Source organism: Nematolebias whitei, chromosome 6 (genome assembly GCF_014905685.2).
Source record: "Nematolebias whitei isolate Nwh7 chromosome 6, NemWhi1, whole genome shotgun sequence".
Lineage (NCBI taxonomy): Eukaryota > Metazoa > Chordata > Actinopteri > Cyprinodontiformes > Rivulidae > Nematolebias > Nematolebias whitei.
In genome coordinates, this window is record NC_056503.1 from 17,710,459 (window position 1) to 17,730,290 (window position 19,832).

Genomic DNA, 19,832 nt, shown 5'->3' on the forward strand with positions numbered 1-19,832 from the left:
GGATCCCCTCAACACCTTGCCTGCACCTAGAAATTCTGTCCTTAAAAGTTATGAACAGAATCGGTGACAAAGGGCAACCTTGGCAGAGTCCAACTCTCACCGGGAACAAGACCGACTTACTGCCGGCTATGCGGACCAGGCTCTGACACCAGTCATACAGGGACCTAACAGTCCGTATCAAAGTGCCCGGTACCCCATACTCCCAGAGTACCCCCCACAGGGTTCCCCGAGGGACGCAGTCGAACGCCTTCTCCAAGTCCACAAAGCACATGTACCGGTTTGCACCAGTTGGGCAAACTCCCACGCACCCTCCAGGACCCTGCTGAGAGTGTAGAGCTGGTCCAGTGTTCCACGGCCAAGACGACAACCGCACTGCTCCTCCTGAATCCGAGGTTCGACTATCTGACGGACCCTCCTCTCCAGAACCCCCGAATAGACCTTACCAGGGAGGCTTAAGAGCGTGATTCCCTTGTAGTTGGAACACACTCTACAGTCCCCCTTTTTGAATAGGGGGACCACCACCCCGGTCTGCCAATCCAGGGGAACTTCCCCCGATGTCCACGCAATATTGCAGAGTCACGTAAGCCAACACAACCCTACAACATCCAGAGCCTTAAGGAACTCCAGGCGAATCTCATCCACCCCTGGGGCCCTGCCACCAAGGAGCTTTTTAACCACCTCGGTGACCTCAGCACCAGAGATTGGAGGTCCCGACCCAGAGTCCCCAGGCTCCGCTTCCTCAGTGGAAGACGTGCCGGTGGGATTGAAGAGGTCTTCAAAGTATTCCGCCCGCCAACCCACAACATCCCGAGTTGAGGTCAGCAGCACACCACTCCCACTATAAACAGTGTTGGTGGCGTACCGCTTCCCCCCCCCTGAGACGCCGAATGGTGGACCAGAATCGCCTCGAAGCCGTGCGGAAGTCGTTCTCCATGGCCTCTCCGAACTCCTCCCATGCCCGAGTTTTTGCCTCAGCCACCACCCAAGCCGCATGTCGCTTGGACTGCCGGTACCCATCAGCTGCTTCCAGGGTCCCACAGGCCAAAAAGGCCCGATAGGACTCCTTCCTCAGCCTGACAGCATCCCTCACCGACGGTGTCTACCATCGGGTTCGAGGGTTGCCGCCGCGACAGGCACCGACAACCTTGCGGCCGCAGCTCCGATAAGCCACCTCAACAATAGAGGCACGAAACATGGTCCACTCAGACTCAATGTCCCCCACCTCCCTTGGAACATGTTCGAAGTTCTCCCCGAGGTGGGAGTTAAAACTCCATCTCACAGGAGACTCTGCCAGACGTTCCCAGCAAACCCTCACAATACGTTTGAGTCTGCCAGGTCTGACCGACATCTTCCCCCACCATTGGAGCCAACTCACCACCAGGTAGTGATCAGTGGACAGCTCTGCCCCTCTCTTCACCTGAGTGTCCAAGACATGTGGCCGCAGATCAGATGAGACGATGACAAAGTCGATCATCGAACTGCGGCCTAGGGTGTCCAAGAGCACATATGGACACCCTTATGCTTGAACAAGGTGTTTGTTATTGACAATTCATGACGAGCACAGAAGTCTAACAACAGAACACTACTCTGGTTCAGATCAGGGGGGCCGTTCCTCCCAACCACACCCCTCCAGGTCTCACTGTCATTGCCCACATGAGAATTGAAGTCCCCCAGCAGAACAAGGGAGTCCCCAGGAGGTGCACTTTCCAGTACCCCCTCCAAGGACTCCAAAAAGGGTGGATAATCTGAACTGCCGTTTGGTGCATAAGCACAAATGACAAGTCAGAACCCATCCCCCCACACATAGGTGGAGGGAGGCTACCCTCTCATTCACCGGGGTGAACCCCAACACACAAGCACCAAGTTGGGGGGCAATAAGTATGCCCACTCCTGCTTGGCGCCTCTCACCAGGGGCAACTCCAGAGTGGAAGAGTGTCCAGCCCCTCTCAAGGAAACTGGTTCCAGAGCCAGAGCCATGCGTAGAGGTGAGTCCAACTATTTCCCAATAGCCAGCTTCTGTAGCCGAGGATCAGACCGCCGGGGTCCCCGCCCTCGGCCACCACCCATCCCACATTGCACCTGACCCCTTTGGCCCCTCCCACAGGTGGTGAGCCCATGGGAAGGGGGACCCATGTCTCCTCTTCGGGCTGTGCCTGGCCGAGCTCCATGGGTAATGACCACGTCCGGGCAAGGGAACATTAAGTCCGTTTATTTCTCTTATCATCGGGGTATTTGGGCTGCACTTTGTCTGGTCCCTCACCTAGGACCTGTCTGCCATGGGTAACCCTACTAGGGGCGTAAAACCCCTGACAGCATAGCTCCTAGGATCATTGGGACACTCAAAACCCCTCCACCAGGTGGCTGCCCAGGGAGGGGATGATTGATGATGATAACTTAACTGTTACCCAACGTAAAATAGCAAAGACTTTTGTTATCATGGTTGATGATGATAACTTAAAAGTCTTTGCTATTTTACGCTGGGTAACACCATTCTGGTATTGCTGCACTATCTTTCTGCACAACAATGGTGGAATTGATGATCCTCTTACCATCTTGGCTTCTGAGAGACACTGACACTCTGAGAAGCTCTTTTTATACCCAATCTGTTGTCAGTTGACCTAATTAGTGCTAATTGGTCTTCCAGCTGTTTGTTATATGCTCAATTTCCCTTTTCCAGCCACTTATTGCTACTTGTCCCAACTTTTTTGGAATTTGTTGACACTGAAATTTTGAATCAACATATTTTTCCTTTAAAATGTTACATTTACTCAGATTAAACTTTTGATCTGTCATCTATGTTATATTACGAATAAAATATTGACATTTGCCATCTCCACATCATTGCATTCAGTTTTTATTCACAATTTGTTTGGTGTCCCAACTTTTTTGGAATCCGGTTTGTACTTCACAGGTTGTAATATAAGCTAAAATGCACATGATATATATTGCACATAAAACAAACTACACAGGTTGTGTGACAGGTTTTTGCACAGGTAGTAACATTGAGAAGAATTATGATGGTAAGGTAGGTACATGGATACTGTATCATACATGATACGACCACATAGTTCAGCAGCAATAAACATATTAGTTGTCACAGATGTGGCTTGGTACAATGTTATTCCCAGTTGTTCAGTATTATTAGTTCAGTGATCTGACAGCTTGTGGACATTAACTGTCTTTTAGTCTTTTTGTACATGATGGCAGACTCCTGTATCATCTGCCTGAGGGTAGTAGATGGAAGAGTCCTTGTGCTGGGTGGGTGTGGTCCTTAATGATGTTGCGTGCTTTATGCAGACATCGGCTGTGGTAGATGTCCTGGATGGTGTGGAGACTGCGACCAGTGATGTCCTCTGCTGTTTGTACCACCTGTAGAGCTTTCTGACTTGTGCAGTTCATGTACCACCCTGTGATGCAGCCTGTCAGCAGGCTCTCAATGATGCACCTATAGAAGTTTGTGAGGGTGCTGGTGTTCGTACCAAACTTCTTTAGTCGTCTTAGGAAGTAGAGTCTTTGTTTTTGTCACTAGTCAAACAACATTATTTTCATTCAGATGTGCAGAGCAAAAACTGACTTGTGATGTGCACCACTGAAAATTTAGTACTAAAAGGCTGTTTCATTTGCATGCAGGCTGCAGAATCTAATTTTCCACGGCTCACAGCAGCTGAATGCCATTAGCTTTCCCCAAAGCAGGACGTCGTTAGCAGGTGCTCTGTGTTCCCACAGCTCAGAGTCAGAGATTCTTTATTGTCATTCGCACCTCATGTGATACACGTGGTGGAGCGAAATTATGTACACAGGGTCCCAGTTACATCCAACAATAAAATGTATAAGAAAAACAGTAATACGATCTAAGATATGAACTAAGAAAAACATCAACTAAATATACACTAAGCACTCATAACATAAAACATTGAACATCAGCACAAACATGAACATGAGTCTGAGCAGATGTGCACGCATGAACACATCAACATTGAAACAGATCAGCAGCAACATGAAACAGATCAGCAGCAACATGATATGGTTTTACCCCCGTGACCCAAAATGGAATAAGCGGGTAAAGAAAATGGATGGATGGATGGATGGATGGAGTCTAACAACCGCAGGGTAGAAGCTGTTCCTCAGTCTAGTGGTTCTACACTTAATGCTCCTCAACTTCCTTCCTGAGGGGAGTGGGGCAAAAAGTGTGTGTGCTGGGTGAGTGAGGTCCTTCATGATGCAGGTAGCCCTCTTCCTGCATCTAGAGGTGTAGATGTTTGTGATGGTGGGGAGACTGACTCCGACAGTCTTCTGTGCAACCTTCACCACTCTCTGCAAAGCTTTACTTTCTGCAGCTGTGCAGCCTCCATGCCACACTTTGATGCTGGAGCACAAGATGCTCTCCACTGCACACCTGTAGAAGGAGGTGAGGACTGAGCTTCCCAGACCAGCTCGTCTCAGTCGCCTCAGGACGTAGACTCTCTGATGAGCTTTCTTGAGCAGGCTGGTAGTGTTGTTGCTCCAGCTGAGGTTGTCATTCATGTGTACACCCAAGTACTTGTAGCTGGAGACCACTTCCACTGCAGATCCTCTTATGTTCAGGGGGTGTAGGTGTTTTTGTTCCTTCTGAAGTCCACAATCATCTCCTTTGTCTTCTTCACATTGATATGAAGGTTATTCTCTTTGCACCAGCTCTCCAGGTGTTCCACCTCTTGCCTGTAGCTGGACTCATCATTGTTTGTGATGCATCCCACCACCGTTGTATCATCTGCAAACTTTACAATGTGACAGCCTGGATGGGTAGCTGCACAATCATACGTGATCAGAGTAAACAGGAGGGGGCTCAACACACATCCCTGAGGAGAGCCAGTGCTCAGGGTTACGGTGGAGGAGGAGAAGTTGTGGATCCTCACTAACTGTGGTCTGTTTGTTAAGAAGTCTAGTACCCAGTTGCAAATGGAGGGGCTTAGTCCTAGTGTGAATAGTTTGTCCATCAGGGTTTTGGGGATCATGGTGCTGAAGGTGGATGTGAAGTCCACAAAGAGCATACGGATGTAAGAGTTTTTCTCCTCCAGGTGGTTGAGCGCAGTGTGAACCACAGAGGAGATGGCATCCTCTGTTGATCAGTTCTCACGGTATGCATACTGATGAGGGTCCTCGTTGATGTTGATGGTTGTTTTGATGTGAGTCATGACCAGTTTTTCGAAGCATTTAGCGACTATTGGGATGAGGGCCACTGGCCGATAGTCATTCAGACCAGTCACTGTAGAGCTTTTTGGGACTGGGATGATGGTGGCAGTCTTCAGGCAGGTGGGGACCGTCTCCAGGGTAAGTGAGGTGTTAAAGATGTCTGCTGGCGCCTCGCAGAGCTCATCGGCACATTCCTTCAACACTTTTCCGGGGATGTTGTCTGGGCCAGTTGCTTTGTGCGGATTAATCCTCCTGAAAGTACTCCTTACTTCGGCTGAGGTCACGCTGAGATGCTCTTCATCCGGTGGTGAGGTGAGTCTGGTGCTGGGTGGTCTGTTCGGGTCTTCAAAGCGTGCATAGAACTTGTTGAGGGCATCGGGCAGAGATGGATATTTGGGGCATTGTTCACTCCTTCCTTTATAATCTGTTATGCACTTAATGCCCCTCCACATGCTCCGAGGGTCTTGTAAGATGAATTGACCCTCGATCCTCTGAGCATATGTGCCCATGGCCTTCTTAATACCAGCAACCAGCTCTTTTCTTGTCCTACTCAGCTCCTCTGAGTTTCCAGACCTGAAGGCAGTGTTCCTGGCTTCCAGCAGGGTACGCACCTCTGCATTCAGCCAAGGTTTTCTGTTTGGGTAGCTTTTAACATATCTGTTAGTGGAGATGGTTTCACTCCTATATCTGCATCGGTACAAGCAAAAAAAAACTTACAGTATTTAGAAAATAGCAGTTCTAATATGGCTAGTGTTAAAAAAAACAACAAAGAAAATAATTTAAAAAAAGAAAGAAAGAATGATTACCAGTAGAAAAAAAATTCTATATGTGACCACTGCAAGACAGGAGTAAGTTTGACTGAAAACATGTCTGCGTTTTCAACTAACAGATCTGAAGGGTCTGGTGGTCTGGAGGGTGTTCACAAAACTCAGGACTGGATAAAAAAAAAAAAAAAAGGTCAAAAAATCATTTTGGGCCTTATAACGGAGGAAAATGCTCATCTGTCTGTCAGTCAGTCGGTGTGTAAAAATAGTTTGTTGATTTAAATAAAACAACAAAAAAATCAGAAATACAGTAGTCCCTCGCTTATCGCGGTGGTTACGTTACAGAGGTCCCGCAATAAGTGAAAAACCATGAAGTAGGAACACTATATTTATTTTAGTATTTATATATATTTTAAGGATTTATAAACTCTTCCCACACTCTTGCAATGTTCTAAGCTCTTAAATCTACATAAGGTTACCAACATACATATATGTACTGTAGTACTGCAAAATTTTATATGGGTACTCACCAATCTTGGTTCGGTTCTGATCGGCTCTATGCAGCCATTCAGCACCAAATGCTTTTGGAGAGAGCCGGACCTTTGGAGAGCCAGCACAGAACCACACGATGGTCCAGATTGAGTCTAAATAATCCAGAATAATCCGAATGGAGGGGGGGGGGGGAGTCCAGGTGAGCGCCAGAGAAAACACCGGACCTCCAAGCAGTGCCTCCCCCTCGAGAGGCTCCATGGGTCAGCAAGCAGCACTCGGATTGACCGATGAGGCTGGAAGTAGCCTTGGTCAGGTTCTGATCGGCTCTTCATCCACTGAGTGCTGAAATCACTGAGTAAGGACTGAACTTTTTAGTCCGGTTCGGATCGGATCAAAACTTTCCCTCATTTCAGCAGAAAGCAGCAGCTGGAAGCACTGTTGGCTTCTGGGTAGTGCAGTTTTTTGGACAGGCAATACAGTGTAGGCTTATTGACAGAAAACTACAAAAGGGCGGCGCCTGTCTGAAGTTTTTTTTTTGTTAACTTTTTATCTGTACCATCCCAATCACATGAGTAATACACTGCCTAACCAAAACAAAAAAAAAGTCACCACCTGGATTTAACGAAACAAATGGGTACGAGCCTCCTATTGGATAATTACTGCATGGACGATCATCTTTCAGCGGCAACAAGTAATTTAACCCCAACTGGTGCAATGAGTTGCTTCTCATTCTTAAACAACCATGTTGAAAGACTCATCACGTGGTCGTGGAAAAGATGTCAGTCTGTTTGAGAAGGGTCAAATCATGGGCATCAAGCAGAGAAAACATCTAAGGAGATTCTAGAAACTACTAAAATTGGGTTAAGTACTGTCCAACGCATTATTAAAAACTGGAAGGATAGTGGGGACCCATCGTCTTAGAGGCCAGAAAAAATCCTGAGTGATCGTGATCGGCAATCACTTAAACGTTTGGTGAAATCGAATAGAAGAAAAACAACAGTAGCACTCAGAGCTATGTTTAATAGTGAAACTAAGAGCATTTCCACACACACAATGCAAAGGGAAATCAAGGGACTGGGACTGAACAGCTGTGTAGCCTTAAGAAAACCACTAATCAATGAGGCTAACTGGAAAAAAGGCTTCAATTTGCTGGGGAGCATAAAGATTGGACTCTGGAGCAATGGAAGAAGGTCATGTGGTCTGATGAGTCCAGATTTATCCTGTTCCAGAGTGATGGGTGCATCAGAGTAAGAAGAGAGGCAGATGAAGTGATGCACCCATCATGCCTAGTGCCTAGTCATCAGTGCAAGATCTTGGTGAAAAATTAATGCAACACTGGATGGAAATAGACCTTGTGACATTGCAGAAGTTTATTGAAACAACGCCACACAGAATGCATGATGTAATCAAAGCTAAAGGAGGTCCAACGAAATATTAGTGTGACTTTTATTTATTTTTTTGGCCAGGCAGTGTAGTAAATTTGACAAGTATGGACAAACCGCAAAAGTCTAACCATGAAATAGTATAATAGTTGTAAATAGACTACTGTATATATATATATATTTTTTATTATTCTTAAAGTTTTTCTTTTTACATTTTTTTTAACAAAAGATCCTTAAAAAGTAAAAAAATAATCATTTAAATTTGATATGTTTATTTCAGATACCAGTGTATTTTTAAGCAGTTAGTCAATTTCCCCCCTGAGAAACACGAACTGTCTCAAAGTTAAAGGTACTTCCAGGTGTTGATTAAAAAATTTGTTCATTTACACCGTGGACCACGTCATTATCTGTCAAAATGACCTTTGACCCCCACCATCATCATGAATGAACCTGATGGACACACATATTCAGGTTTTAGATTTTGATTACTCTGCCAGTTTATTGACAGGAGTATTGATTACTCTTGTTTTAAAGAAAGGATTTATAAAACTGGTCTGGGGACGTCGGCCTCATCAGAGCTGGCAGCATCAACATGCGAACAGCTGCATTCTCTGTTACAACTAATGAAGACATCTATAAATCAATGAAGAAATTAATTTCCCCTTTATTGATTTTCTGTCTCGTGTCTCATTTCCAGGTCGCTGCTGGAAGGAGACGAGTTCTTTGAAGTCCCAGAGGTGATTGATGAGTTGTCGGGTCAGAGGGTGCTGGCCATGGAGCTGGTGCAAGGAGTTCCTCTAGATCGCTGCGTGGACCTGGATCAGAAAACGAGGAACCAGGTACGGCTCAATAAGCTCAGGGATCCGATTGTTGTGGCGGTGCATTCACTAAAAGGCTGGCTGGGCCTAATCCGAGCATTTCTGTGAGGAGTGATGACGAACTGCACTGTCTGTCCCATAAAGTTCCCTTTTATTAGAAAGTGAAACAACTCTGAGGTGAGGAACACGATGCAAAACATGTAAAACACACAGGTCTTTTAACTCTGATTCTGAATTCAAGCCAATGAACATAAATTAGTTTTAAGACGAAACTTTAAAACAATGAGAGTTGGGGCTTGTCTCACATGTTTGGACTGCTGCAAAGACTCCTTCACCTCTGTGGACCAGCCTGGACCTTAGGACCACAGGATCAAAGTGTCAATAGTTGCCCTTGATCCATAGGTTGTAGAAGATCAGACGCTAGGCCGCTAATGGTTTTCAAAGTCAACAGTGAAGTTGTTCAAGGTTCAAGGCTCTTTATTTGTCATTCGCACCACATGTGGTACATGTGGTGGAATGACATTGTGTACACAGGGTCCCAGTTACATCCAACAAAAGAACAAAACGTGAAAGAAAAACAGTAATAAGATCTAAGATATGAACTAAGAAAAACATCAACTAAATATACACTAAGCACTAGTAGCATAAAAACATTACGCCAAACAGCAGCACGAACACGAGTCTGTGTGAGCAGATGAGCACGCATGAACACAGCAACATGAAACAAATCAGCAGCAACATGAAACAGATCAGCAGCAACATGAAACAGATCAGCAGCAACATGAAACAGATCAGCAGCAACATGATGTGATTTTTCACAGTGATTATTCTGGTTAGAGATTCATGAGTCTAACAGCCACAGGGTAGAAGCTGTTCCTCAGTCTAGTGCTTCTACTCTTAATGCTCCTCAACCTCCTTCCTGAGGGGAGCGGGGCAAAACGTGTGTGTGCTGGGTGAGTGGGGTCCTTCATGATGCAGGTGGCTCTCTTCCTGCATCTGAAAGTGTAGATGTCTGTGATGGTGGGGAGACTGACTTGGTAGGTGTATTTGTTCTGTCTGAAGTCCACGACCATCTCCTACGTCTTCTTCACACTGATGTTAAGGTTGTTCTTCCTTCTTTGTAAAATCAATCCTGAAACAAACGGAGTCAGTGAAGCGAAGCAGGAGATGCGTGTTGACACTTTGCTGTTTTTATAAAGACGGACAGACTGGACTGACAGAACTTACCACCCCTCATATGAATGTATGAGCAACATTAAGACGTTCTGTTTAGTGTATATCAGAACACACTGAATGAACAGGTGAGGGAGAAAAGATATTAAACACTTCACACAACCTGAGGAGGTGAAAAAGGTTGTAGATACATGTGGAGAACAGAGGTGTTTTTATCATTCCATGGATCAAAAAGTGTTTATTTTTTTATTTTTATTTAATTAGTCATTAAATGACAATACATGAAGAGATTACAGAATATATGCAAATATAAGCAGATACAATATTTATATATTTCAGTATAGTTCAAACCATTGTAACCTGGAACATGTTGTGTTTAAAAGCTTTAAAACTCCTTAATATTTTCTATATTTCTGTAAAGTGAGTCCTAAAAATCTGTAACACACAAATTGTGATAATTAAATGTTAACAAATTATTCAGGACTGTATTCTTCTGACTTCTTGTTTAAATAAAACCTGAATAAATATCAGAGGTAACTGTTGCTCCATCTGACTTTACTTCAGCCATTGTTAAAGCAGTTTGTACCTTTTTTATTATTACTGTTATTTTCATTATTTTTACACGCTCATCAAAAGTTTACATCTGCCAGCTCATAACTTTTGATGTGCTCAAAATAATTTAACAAAACTTCATACACACATGCAGCATCACTAGATGGAGTCTCAAGTGCACTTATCATCACCCCTGTTTCAAGGCCACAAATCAAGGTCAAATGTTCTACAAGCTCTCTGCTTGTCCGGGCCGTTGCTAGATTGCTGTGAAATAGATTGTCGACGGGCGTATAATGTGCCATATGCAGTGTTCGGGTCTGTTTAATGCCAAAGTTTGAGCACCCACCAGACTGAGTCCAGTTTAAAACTGGTGACTTTAATGGCTGCTTCTGCGCAGCAGGACCCTCTGCTGGACGTAGTCTGGTCTCAGTTCTTCAATAACGAGGAGCATGTGGACAGTAGTAGGCTTGTCACAATAACAAATTTTGCTGGTCTATTAATTGTCTCCGAAATTATTGTGATAAACGATAATGTTGTTTGAAATTTTACAATAATTAGTAATTATTGACAAATTTAAGAAAAAATGTTGATTGATTTGTTTTGCATGTAGTGCCCTTTTAGTCCACTGGATGGCAGTATAAGACTGTTTGAACCGAAGGATGGATAGTGAGAGAGCGAGCAGCGTGTCTCTTTAAGAAAAATGGGAGGGAGGCCCCTTGACGTGACATGGGTTTTCTCTCTTTGGTCTCAAAATGGCAGATGCTATGTGTGGTTTGAGCTCTTTAGCATAGCATTTTCACACAAAGCTTTTAATAAAAAAATCAGTAAACAAGTTCTCAGCTTCTTTTTGCAGAGAAAAACAACTTTTTAGACGAAGGCACGGGTTTCAACCGTGAATTTTGGAGCGTCATCAAGACGGAGGTTTTTTCCGAGGTCGGCCTGTTAGCTTAGCTTGTAGCTTAGCTTCTCAGTTTAGCTGCTTTTAATGATCCAAAAAACACGATTTTGGATCATTAAAACGGATTTTAAAAGAAAAGAGAAAGGGAGGGGTCAGTGAAGAACACCCGAGTTGAGCCTTTTGTCATCCGGTGTCTTCAGTAGAAAGAGAGAGACACGAAGAAATGATAAAGTTGATAAATGAAAATGAGGTTGATCATTTTAATTTATCATGCGATTAATTGATTTATTGTTTATCGCAACAGGCCTAGACAATAGGGCACGTCACCATGTTGTCTTCTAACCAACCATACTTCAAACAAAACGTACAGTTGGATGTTTATCCTGACTAAAACAAATCAAGTGTCAGGTTTATGTCTCAGTCGGGCTCTACTTGTAAGGATTGTGTGAAAATATTGTGTTTGAACATCTTCTACAGAAAAACTGCGATCTTAACCTTCCACAGTCAGACGGACTGTGAATTCTTTATAAAGCGGAGTTGTTCGTCTCTGCAGATCTGCTCCAACATCCTGCAGCTGTGTTTGAGGGAGCTGTTTGAGTTCAGGTTCATGCAGACCGATCCAAACTGGGCCAACTTCTTCTACGACTCGGACACAAACAAGGTGGGAGGAAGCTTCTAACGCACAGAGCTTCGTCACGTTTCAGCTGCTTTAAAACTCGCTGTGTTCAGGTCTTCCTCTTGGACTTTGGAGCGTGCAGATCCTACCCTGAAGCCTTCACTGATGACTACATCCAGGTGCGGTAAACCTAAACGTCATGCGAGGCCGATCTCTGAGCCGAGGGTTGAGTCTGAGCTCCTGTGTCCTGTGCTTAGGTGGTTTACGCAGCATCCGTTGGGGATCGAGTCACCGTCCTGTCCAAATCAAAGGACATGAAGTTCCTGACAGGCTTCGAGACCAAGGTGGGGTGCTTCTTTAACTGCTGCTCTTTGTTGGGCTTCATATTGTTATTCTCTACGTTTACCCGAGCGTCACTAAATAAATCTAAAACTGTTTTCTGGACGTGTTTGAGTTCCTGTTTCTTGTCATTGTTCAGTGTTCTCTCTGATCTTTGTGTTCTGAGCTGGTTTGACCCGCCTCAAGCTGCCTCTGCTTCACTAACCCAAATGTAATCTCTAACTTTTTGTCCCATGTTTCTCCTGGCTCGCCACCAGGCGTTCATGGACGCCCACGTGGAGGCCGTGATGATCCTCGGCGAAGCCTTCGCATCCAGCGAGCCCTTCGACTTCGGCACCCAGAGCACCACCCAGCGCATCCAGAACCTTGTCCCCATCATGCTGCGCCACCGTCTCACGCCTCCCCCCGAGGAGACATACTCCCTGCACAGAAAGATGGCGGGCTCCTTCCTCATCTGCTCCAAACTGAAGGCTCAGATCCCCTGCAGGGACATGTTCCTGGACATTTACCACACCTACAACCAGAGGAGGGAGCGGGCCCGGGCCAGTGCCTAAACTCAGAGGGACCAGTCTGCTCAGATTTATGACTCAGCCCTGAACCCAGACAAGGACTGGACTTTATCTAAGGGCGTTACAGACTCCTAAGTGAAGGTCATACATGTTGAGTTTCTTTTCTCACTTCCTGTCTGTGCCTCACTTCACTGACATCAGATAAACTGAAGTGTCCTTTCAGATCCCACTCCATTTTTTAACTGAGGTTGGAACAAATCATGAAACCATAAACATTTAAATGAACCATCCAATATGTTCTAACTGATTAAATCTGATTGATTCTGTCAGAGAAAACACTGAGTATCCAGTTTCTTAAAGGCAGGATGCTTGTGCCCTCCATCGCAGAGTGAAAAGGGTGACATGGAAGTATCCTCTGTCCATCTGTTCGTGCATGTTGTGACCACGATAACTTGAAAAACAAGTGATGTACCAACTTTGTTTTTTTGTTGTTGTTGTGTGGCCGTATCAAGGCGTAAGAACGGTTCCTTTCTCAAATTGGGTTGCCACATCAAAATCCCAGATGGCTGCCACTAGGCCTGTCACAATAACAAATTTTGCTGGGCGATTAATTGTCTCAGAAATTATTGCGATAAACGATAATATTGTTTGAAATTTGACAATAATTAGAAATTATTGTCAAATTTAAGAAGAAATGTTTAATTAGTTTTGAGTGTAGTATCTATTTTGACCACCAGATGGCAGTATAATAAGACTGAATCGAAGGATGGATAGTGAAGGAGCGAGCAGCGTGTCTCTTTAAGAAAAATGGGAGGGAGGCCCCTTGACGTGACATGGGTTATCTCTGTTTGGTTCTCAAAACGGCGGATGCTCTGTTTGGTTTGAGCTCTTTAACATAGAATTTTTCTCACAAAACTTTTAATAAAAAAATCAGTAAACAAGTTCTCAGCTTCTTTTTGCAGAGAAAATCAACTTTAGATGAAGGCACGGGTTTCAACTGTGAATTTTGGAACTTCGTCAAGACTGAGGTTTTTTTTCCAGAGGTCGGCCTGTTAGCTTAGCTCGTAGCTTAGCTTTTCAGTTTTGCTGCTTTTAATGATCCAAAAACGCGATTTTAGATGGTTAAAGCAGATTTTAAAAAGAAATTGAGGGGTCAGTGAAGAACACCCGAGTTGAGCCTTTTGTCATCCAGTGTCTTCAGTAGAAAGAGACACGAAGAAATTATAATGCTGATAAATGAAAATGAGGTGGATAATTGTCATTTGCCATGCGATGAATTGATTTATTGTTTATCCCGACAGGCCTAGCTGCCACCGTAAACATTAGTCCGTCTTATGAGTTACGTATTTTGAAAAATGAACAAAGTGCCAACTTCATATACTGTAGGGGCTGCATCTAGGAGTAAGAAAGGTCGCTGTTGAAAACTGGGTTGCAAAATCAGTGGTGGCTGCCGTCATATATATTCATGTAAACCCATATCATTTGACAAAATTATATTTTCTAGTTTTTATTATTGTTCAAAGGTATAGTAGTTTATTTCTTAAATGATTAGTATGGCTCAAGATTAATTTGTGGGGGCCAAGGCCACCAATGACCACCCCCTGGCTCCACCACTGCATATGGTTGTGGATAAAAATGCTCCTTTCCCTCACCAGGGTTCATCACTGCACTGCCTCAGATGAGAAAACAAAAAAACAACTTCCTCTGTTCTCCACAGTGTAGCTCATACCCGCTTGGATATCTTTCACCAAAAACATTTAGGTTTACTTTCAGTTTCTGTTCACTTCGAGTCCAGAAGACTAAAAACATTTACTGTTCAATCCCTCAGTGATGGACCTTGACGTACCGCTTGTATTTTTAACTGCAGCTTCCTTTGACGCCATCAAAACACTGCTGCTGCTTCTCTTTGAGAAGTCGATGCTGGATGAGTGAAGCTCTCACCTAAATGTGATGTCGCTCAGATTAGATGAGCAGATTATCAGAGGAATCAGTTGGTCTAATGGAGCTCAGTTCAATAATGGCCTTGTGTTGTCAAGTGATGCAAAAACTGATTTATTTTTAACAAATCTGTGCCTTTTTATTCCAGAACTATGTTTTACTCCCGAGCTGTAGTATGTGTGTGTATTTAATTATTACAACGTGACTGTTTTTTTGTGTTTCTGAGCACAGTTGGCAGATTTTAAAAGAAGCTACAATCCAAGGAAGACTTTCAGTCCACATTGATCTTTCCACATCAGTTTTAGACCTGGTCTTGGGTAGTGTCTCGAACTGGAGGCCATGTTTGACCTCACCAGTTTCCTACAGTTGTGTGTGAGCATAATAATCACGTGAGGTCTTGCTGGCTCTGAGTTTAAAGGCTCTGCCAGTCGTATGTCCAATCAAACCCGTGAGCTGAGCTGTTTGCAGTTCCAGTATCCCATTAGTGTTGGCGGTTACCGTCCACTCATCGAGCAGTTATGTCACACACGGAACATCTGCAGGAAAATCACAGTTTATTTTCTGGGCTTGGGGATTGGACCCCAGTTAATGACCGCAGCTCATGTCGAGAGAAGGAAAAAGCACATTCAGGTTTTTCTTCCAGTTTCCTTCAGTGGAAACTTGGAGGCTTTCTCTGCGTGTCAGGAAGCAGCTGGCTGCGCTTCATCGGAGCAAAATCTGTTCAGTGTTTTAAAGTTGGTCTTTGAAGTTTACTTTGGAGCTGCTCTGAGGTCATCTGTACCAAAAACAGCTGATTGTTAAAGTTAAAAACAGGCAGTGTTTGTTGAATACTCAGGTTTCTGGATGAAAGCAGCTCAGCGGTCAAATTTACTGATGCTGGCGTGAAGAAAGGACCTGCAGGTTCCCTCATTTATCGAACACTTGACCACCGAGCAACTAAAGACTTAACACGTAATCTGTTATTTTTCTTTATTTAAAGATTGCCTAGTTAAAAATGAGCCAAAACGCATCAGAAAATTCTGTTCTTTTTTGTTCTTTGTATACACATTTTCAAGGTAGAAAGAAGGAACATTTTCATGACGGAATGTCTTTAAGAGAAGAAAATATGGCAAAACAGGCTCAACATCTGGAAACCCGTTCCGCTGCAGTACACGCCACACCTTTCAGCTGACGGACTCCTCCGTGCACAATGTCTGTGCTCAATCCAGGAGTTTTGGTCCATTTGACAATCTTTATGTGTGTCTGAAAGAGATGCACTTATTTGCCGACTGCCTCGGCCAACCACTCTCCAAAGCTGTCCACGTTCCTTGCACACACAATAGCCAACTTCTGGTAGTTGAAGCAAAGCAACATTGCTGTCCGAGCGCTTTTCCGTGTGCTGGGTGAGTGGGGTCCTTCATGATGCAGGTGGCCCTCTTTCTGCATCTGGAGGTGTAGATGTCTGTGATGGTGGGGAGGCTGACTCCAACATCTTCTGTGCAGCCTTCACCACTCTCTGCAAAGTTTTTCTTTCTGCAGCTGTGCAGCCTCCATGCCACACGTTGATGCTGGAGCACAGGATGCTCTCCACTGCACACCTGTAGAAGGAGGTGAGGACAGAGCTTCCCAGACCAGCTCGTCTCAGCCGCCTGAGGAAGTATCATTGCTCTTGAACAGAAAGTTCCTTGGATCAAGCAACACCTTGGTTCTCTGGGCCCCTCAGACGAGCCACAGAAACCTTGGTGTTCTGTTTGACCAGTCAATGTTTTTGGACAAATGTTCAAAGCTTCCTGTAAAAAAACACTTTTATCATTTGTGAAATATTTCTAAACTGAGGGCAATGTTATCCAAATCAGACCTGGAGATGATTATTCATGTTTTTATCTCTTATCGTTTAGATTATTGTAATTCCTTTTTTTACAAGTCAGCTTGTCTCCAGTTGGCCCAGAACGCTGCTGCGAGGCTTTTAACAGGAACTAATAGAAGGGCTCGCATCACACCGGTTTTATCTTCTCTTTATTGGCTACCTGTTAAATTTAGAATTAATTTTAAATTTTTTGTCTTGACTTTTAGAGCTTTAAATGGACCCAACCCTAACGCCAATACATCACTGAAATGCTGATCTCTTATTCTACAGCCCGCACCTTCGGTCTTCAGCGCTGAACCTCCTAAAGGTCCCTAAGACCCGGTTTAAAACTCGGGGTGACCTTTCCTTTCAGGCCGTAGCCCCCAGACTGTGGAATGCCCTGCCCCTGTCTCTTCATGTGGCCGTCTCTGTTGATTCCTTTAAAAAGCAGCTTAAGACGTTTTTATTCAGTCAAGCTTTTAGTTAAATGTTTTACTTTCTGCTTGTATCAGCTGTTCTTACTGTTCTTATCAGCTGTTCTTACCGTTTTTGTTTTATTTTAAGCCTGTATTCTGTATTTCTGTACAGCACTTTGTGATTTTATCTATGAAAGGTGCTATATAAATAAATCTAAAAAAGTTAAATCTGGTCCTCTGGACATTCAAAAAAACAAAACAAAGCAAAACAACAAAAAAATGTAGAAACGTTTCGTCTCTCATCCGAGAGACTTCCTCAGTCTGAGCTGCTGTTTTCAGCTCAGTCTCTTAAATAGCACCTTCTCAGAGTGGATCAACCAGTTTGCTGCTGACAACCAAAACCAGCTGATCACATGCTCAAGAAGGACCATCAGCCTTTCTTCATCAGCCAAACTTTTTAGATTTTTCTACCTGGATTATTGAGCATGCATCAGGCTATATAAATAAAGTTTACTTACTTGTGTCAAGAAGGGACAGACAAAGTTACTGAATGAACAAAATGATGAGATTTACATCACGCAACTACATCAATGAGAGCAGATTTCTTGGCTTCTGATATAATATAAAATGACTTCTACACTGTCATTGTGTCATCTGTAGCTGAGATTGATTCTCAACATGTTTCCTAAACACAGTCGCACCTTGGTGAGACCCCATGAAATTGTTAACAAAGTACTTTTATCTACAAACCTAAAAATCTAAGTGTAAATACCAATCCATCAAAACTGTGGGACTTCATTCCAAGTGGCTCTTCCATGAACTGTTGACCTTATTTTTAGTCACTTCGGCTGTTTTTGTAGGTAAACAAACACGTAGTGGCTGGCAGGACCATTGCTTGCAAATGTTTGATTTATAGCCAAATTAATTATTGTTTTGAGACAGAGATTATGAAGATTCCTTCATTATTTGTTTGTTCCACTGACATTTAAAACACAAATAAGCTGATCTTGAACACTAGCTGAAATGAGCAGTGAAAGGTTGTAAACAGCTCAAAGGGTTTGAAGGATGTGAAGAGAGCGCTTATTTATTTTCAATGAGAAAAACATTGCAGAAAAAGCTAAATGTGTCAAAAAGTAAAAATTGCACAAATCCCTAAAATCACAGCAGGATTGTCCTGAATGAGCTGAACCTTTTGATACACGAACTGTTGAAACAGCCCAAACATAGTGGAACAAGTTATGTGCTGAAAAACATACGGAAGAAAAATGGATCTGAATAATATTATTGAGATGAGATCATAGATTGAAGAACAATAAAATTGATATCCATAGTGTAGTGATGTGGGGCTTAAATATGTTTTGATTATGAGCTAAGAGTTAAGCTCAATGTATTATGCAAATAACCTCGTTGTTTGGGGACCACCTCTCTTGGAGAGGAAAAACCAGCCTCCATTTACCCCAAATCAATGTAAACTGAAACGTGAGTTATTTTCTCGTGTTTAAAGAATATCTAATCAATTAATACACACAGATATGCCAAAATAATCACAAATTCAGTTGATTTTTATGTTTTTTATTATAAGAATAATAATCTGTGATATATATGATGAAGATTATGCATAACAAAAGTTAACTGAATATCAAATGATGTTGAATCAGTGAAACTTAAAAGGCAGATTTTGGACTGGTTCCTGTTTGTGAAGTAGTTAAAATTGTGTCTAAGGTGAGCTCAGTTTGTCTGATAAGTTTAATGTGATGTAGGGTCACCAGAAAGGCATTGAAAAGTCTCTCCTACCAGGATGCAGATGGTCAGAGCATGATTCTGACAGCTGTTTAAATGGTACCAGCCTCAGATGTTCTGGTGACTGAGAGGCTGAAGTCTCTTCAAAGTTCACCTGTCATCGGTTAGAGGGACGAAGGTCCATATGGTCGTCAGCTGGGATTTACCACTCTGCGGTGTTATGGTTGCCTGGTTCTGGTTCTGCTGGGTAACTTCTGTATCTTTTGTCCCGTCTTTGCTCAAAGTCGTCTGCTGAAAGGATGCTCCTCTCCTTTCTGAGGTCAAGTGCAGAAGCTGGGTTTCTTCTCTCTCCAGTTCTCTGTGCAGAAGCGTATTGGCTTCAGAGCGTCTCTTCAAAGTGTGTATAAAAAGTTCTTAGAAGAAGTGAAACTTACTGTTTGGGCTAAAAATGATAGAGGATTGGTCCATCTCTTTCAAGAAGAGGTGGTTTAACTCTTGGCCGTGTTTTTTTCATAAAGGCCTATTAAATAAATCTAGAGTCCCTTTTCTCTGCCTTAAAAGTTTCCTTTAAAAAAAAAAAACAAGACAAATGTATTATCTTAAAGAAAGATGACTTAAAACACACATTTTCATGAATAAACATTCAGCATATGACATATTTGGAATCAAACTTAAAACATGCAATGTTTTTACCAAAGGTGTTGCTGTCCATCTCCTGAAAAGGAACGTCATTAAACAAAGGGCTCTTATGATGTTCTCTTCATGGGAACCATTCTGGGAGAAGTACTCCTTTTTGATAAAGGAAGATATCAAAGTAGTGAATTCGGATGTTTCAAAAACTCCGAGGTCAGTTGAACAAAAGTTCTCACTAAAACGATCTGTCCATTTCATGGGAAATGAGTTCATATTGGCAGTGAAGTTAACACAGTGACAGTTTTTTAAATTACATTTACATTAGTGTCAACTAAGAAGTTTGTGAGCGAAGCTGAATATTTGTAAAACCATGTCTGTTCCCAAGGGAATATATGAATCTTATTTTAACAGTTTCAAACTCAAAACACAGGAATGACGTTTGTTTAAGGTGAGGTGAACTCTTGTTGATTGAGCTGAGATGAACTGTTTCTGAGGTGGCGTTCCCCTACAACAGACTAAAGAACAATAATAATATTGTGATTATAGATTGAAGAACAATAATAAT

General features: G+C 43.1%; 1 protein-coding gene across 1 annotated transcript in view; it reads left to right on the plus strand.

Annotated features, from left to right (window-relative positions):
* Positions 1-13,121, plus strand: part of coq8b (coenzyme Q8B) — a 31,590-nt gene extending 18,469 nt beyond the window's left edge. Inside the window, exons 12-16 of the mRNA XM_037678073.1 lie at positions 8,508-8,649; positions 11,805-11,912; positions 11,981-12,046; positions 12,125-12,211; positions 12,464-13,121. Coding sequence (XP_037534001.1) covers positions 8,508-8,649; positions 11,805-11,912; positions 11,981-12,046; positions 12,125-12,211; positions 12,464-12,760 — 700 coding nt within the window. The 3' untranslated portion in view covers positions 12,761-13,121. The remainder of the gene's footprint in view (positions 1-8,507; positions 8,650-11,804; positions 11,913-11,980; positions 12,047-12,124; positions 12,212-12,463) is intronic.
* Positions 13,122-19,832: the final 6,711 nt, after the last annotated feature.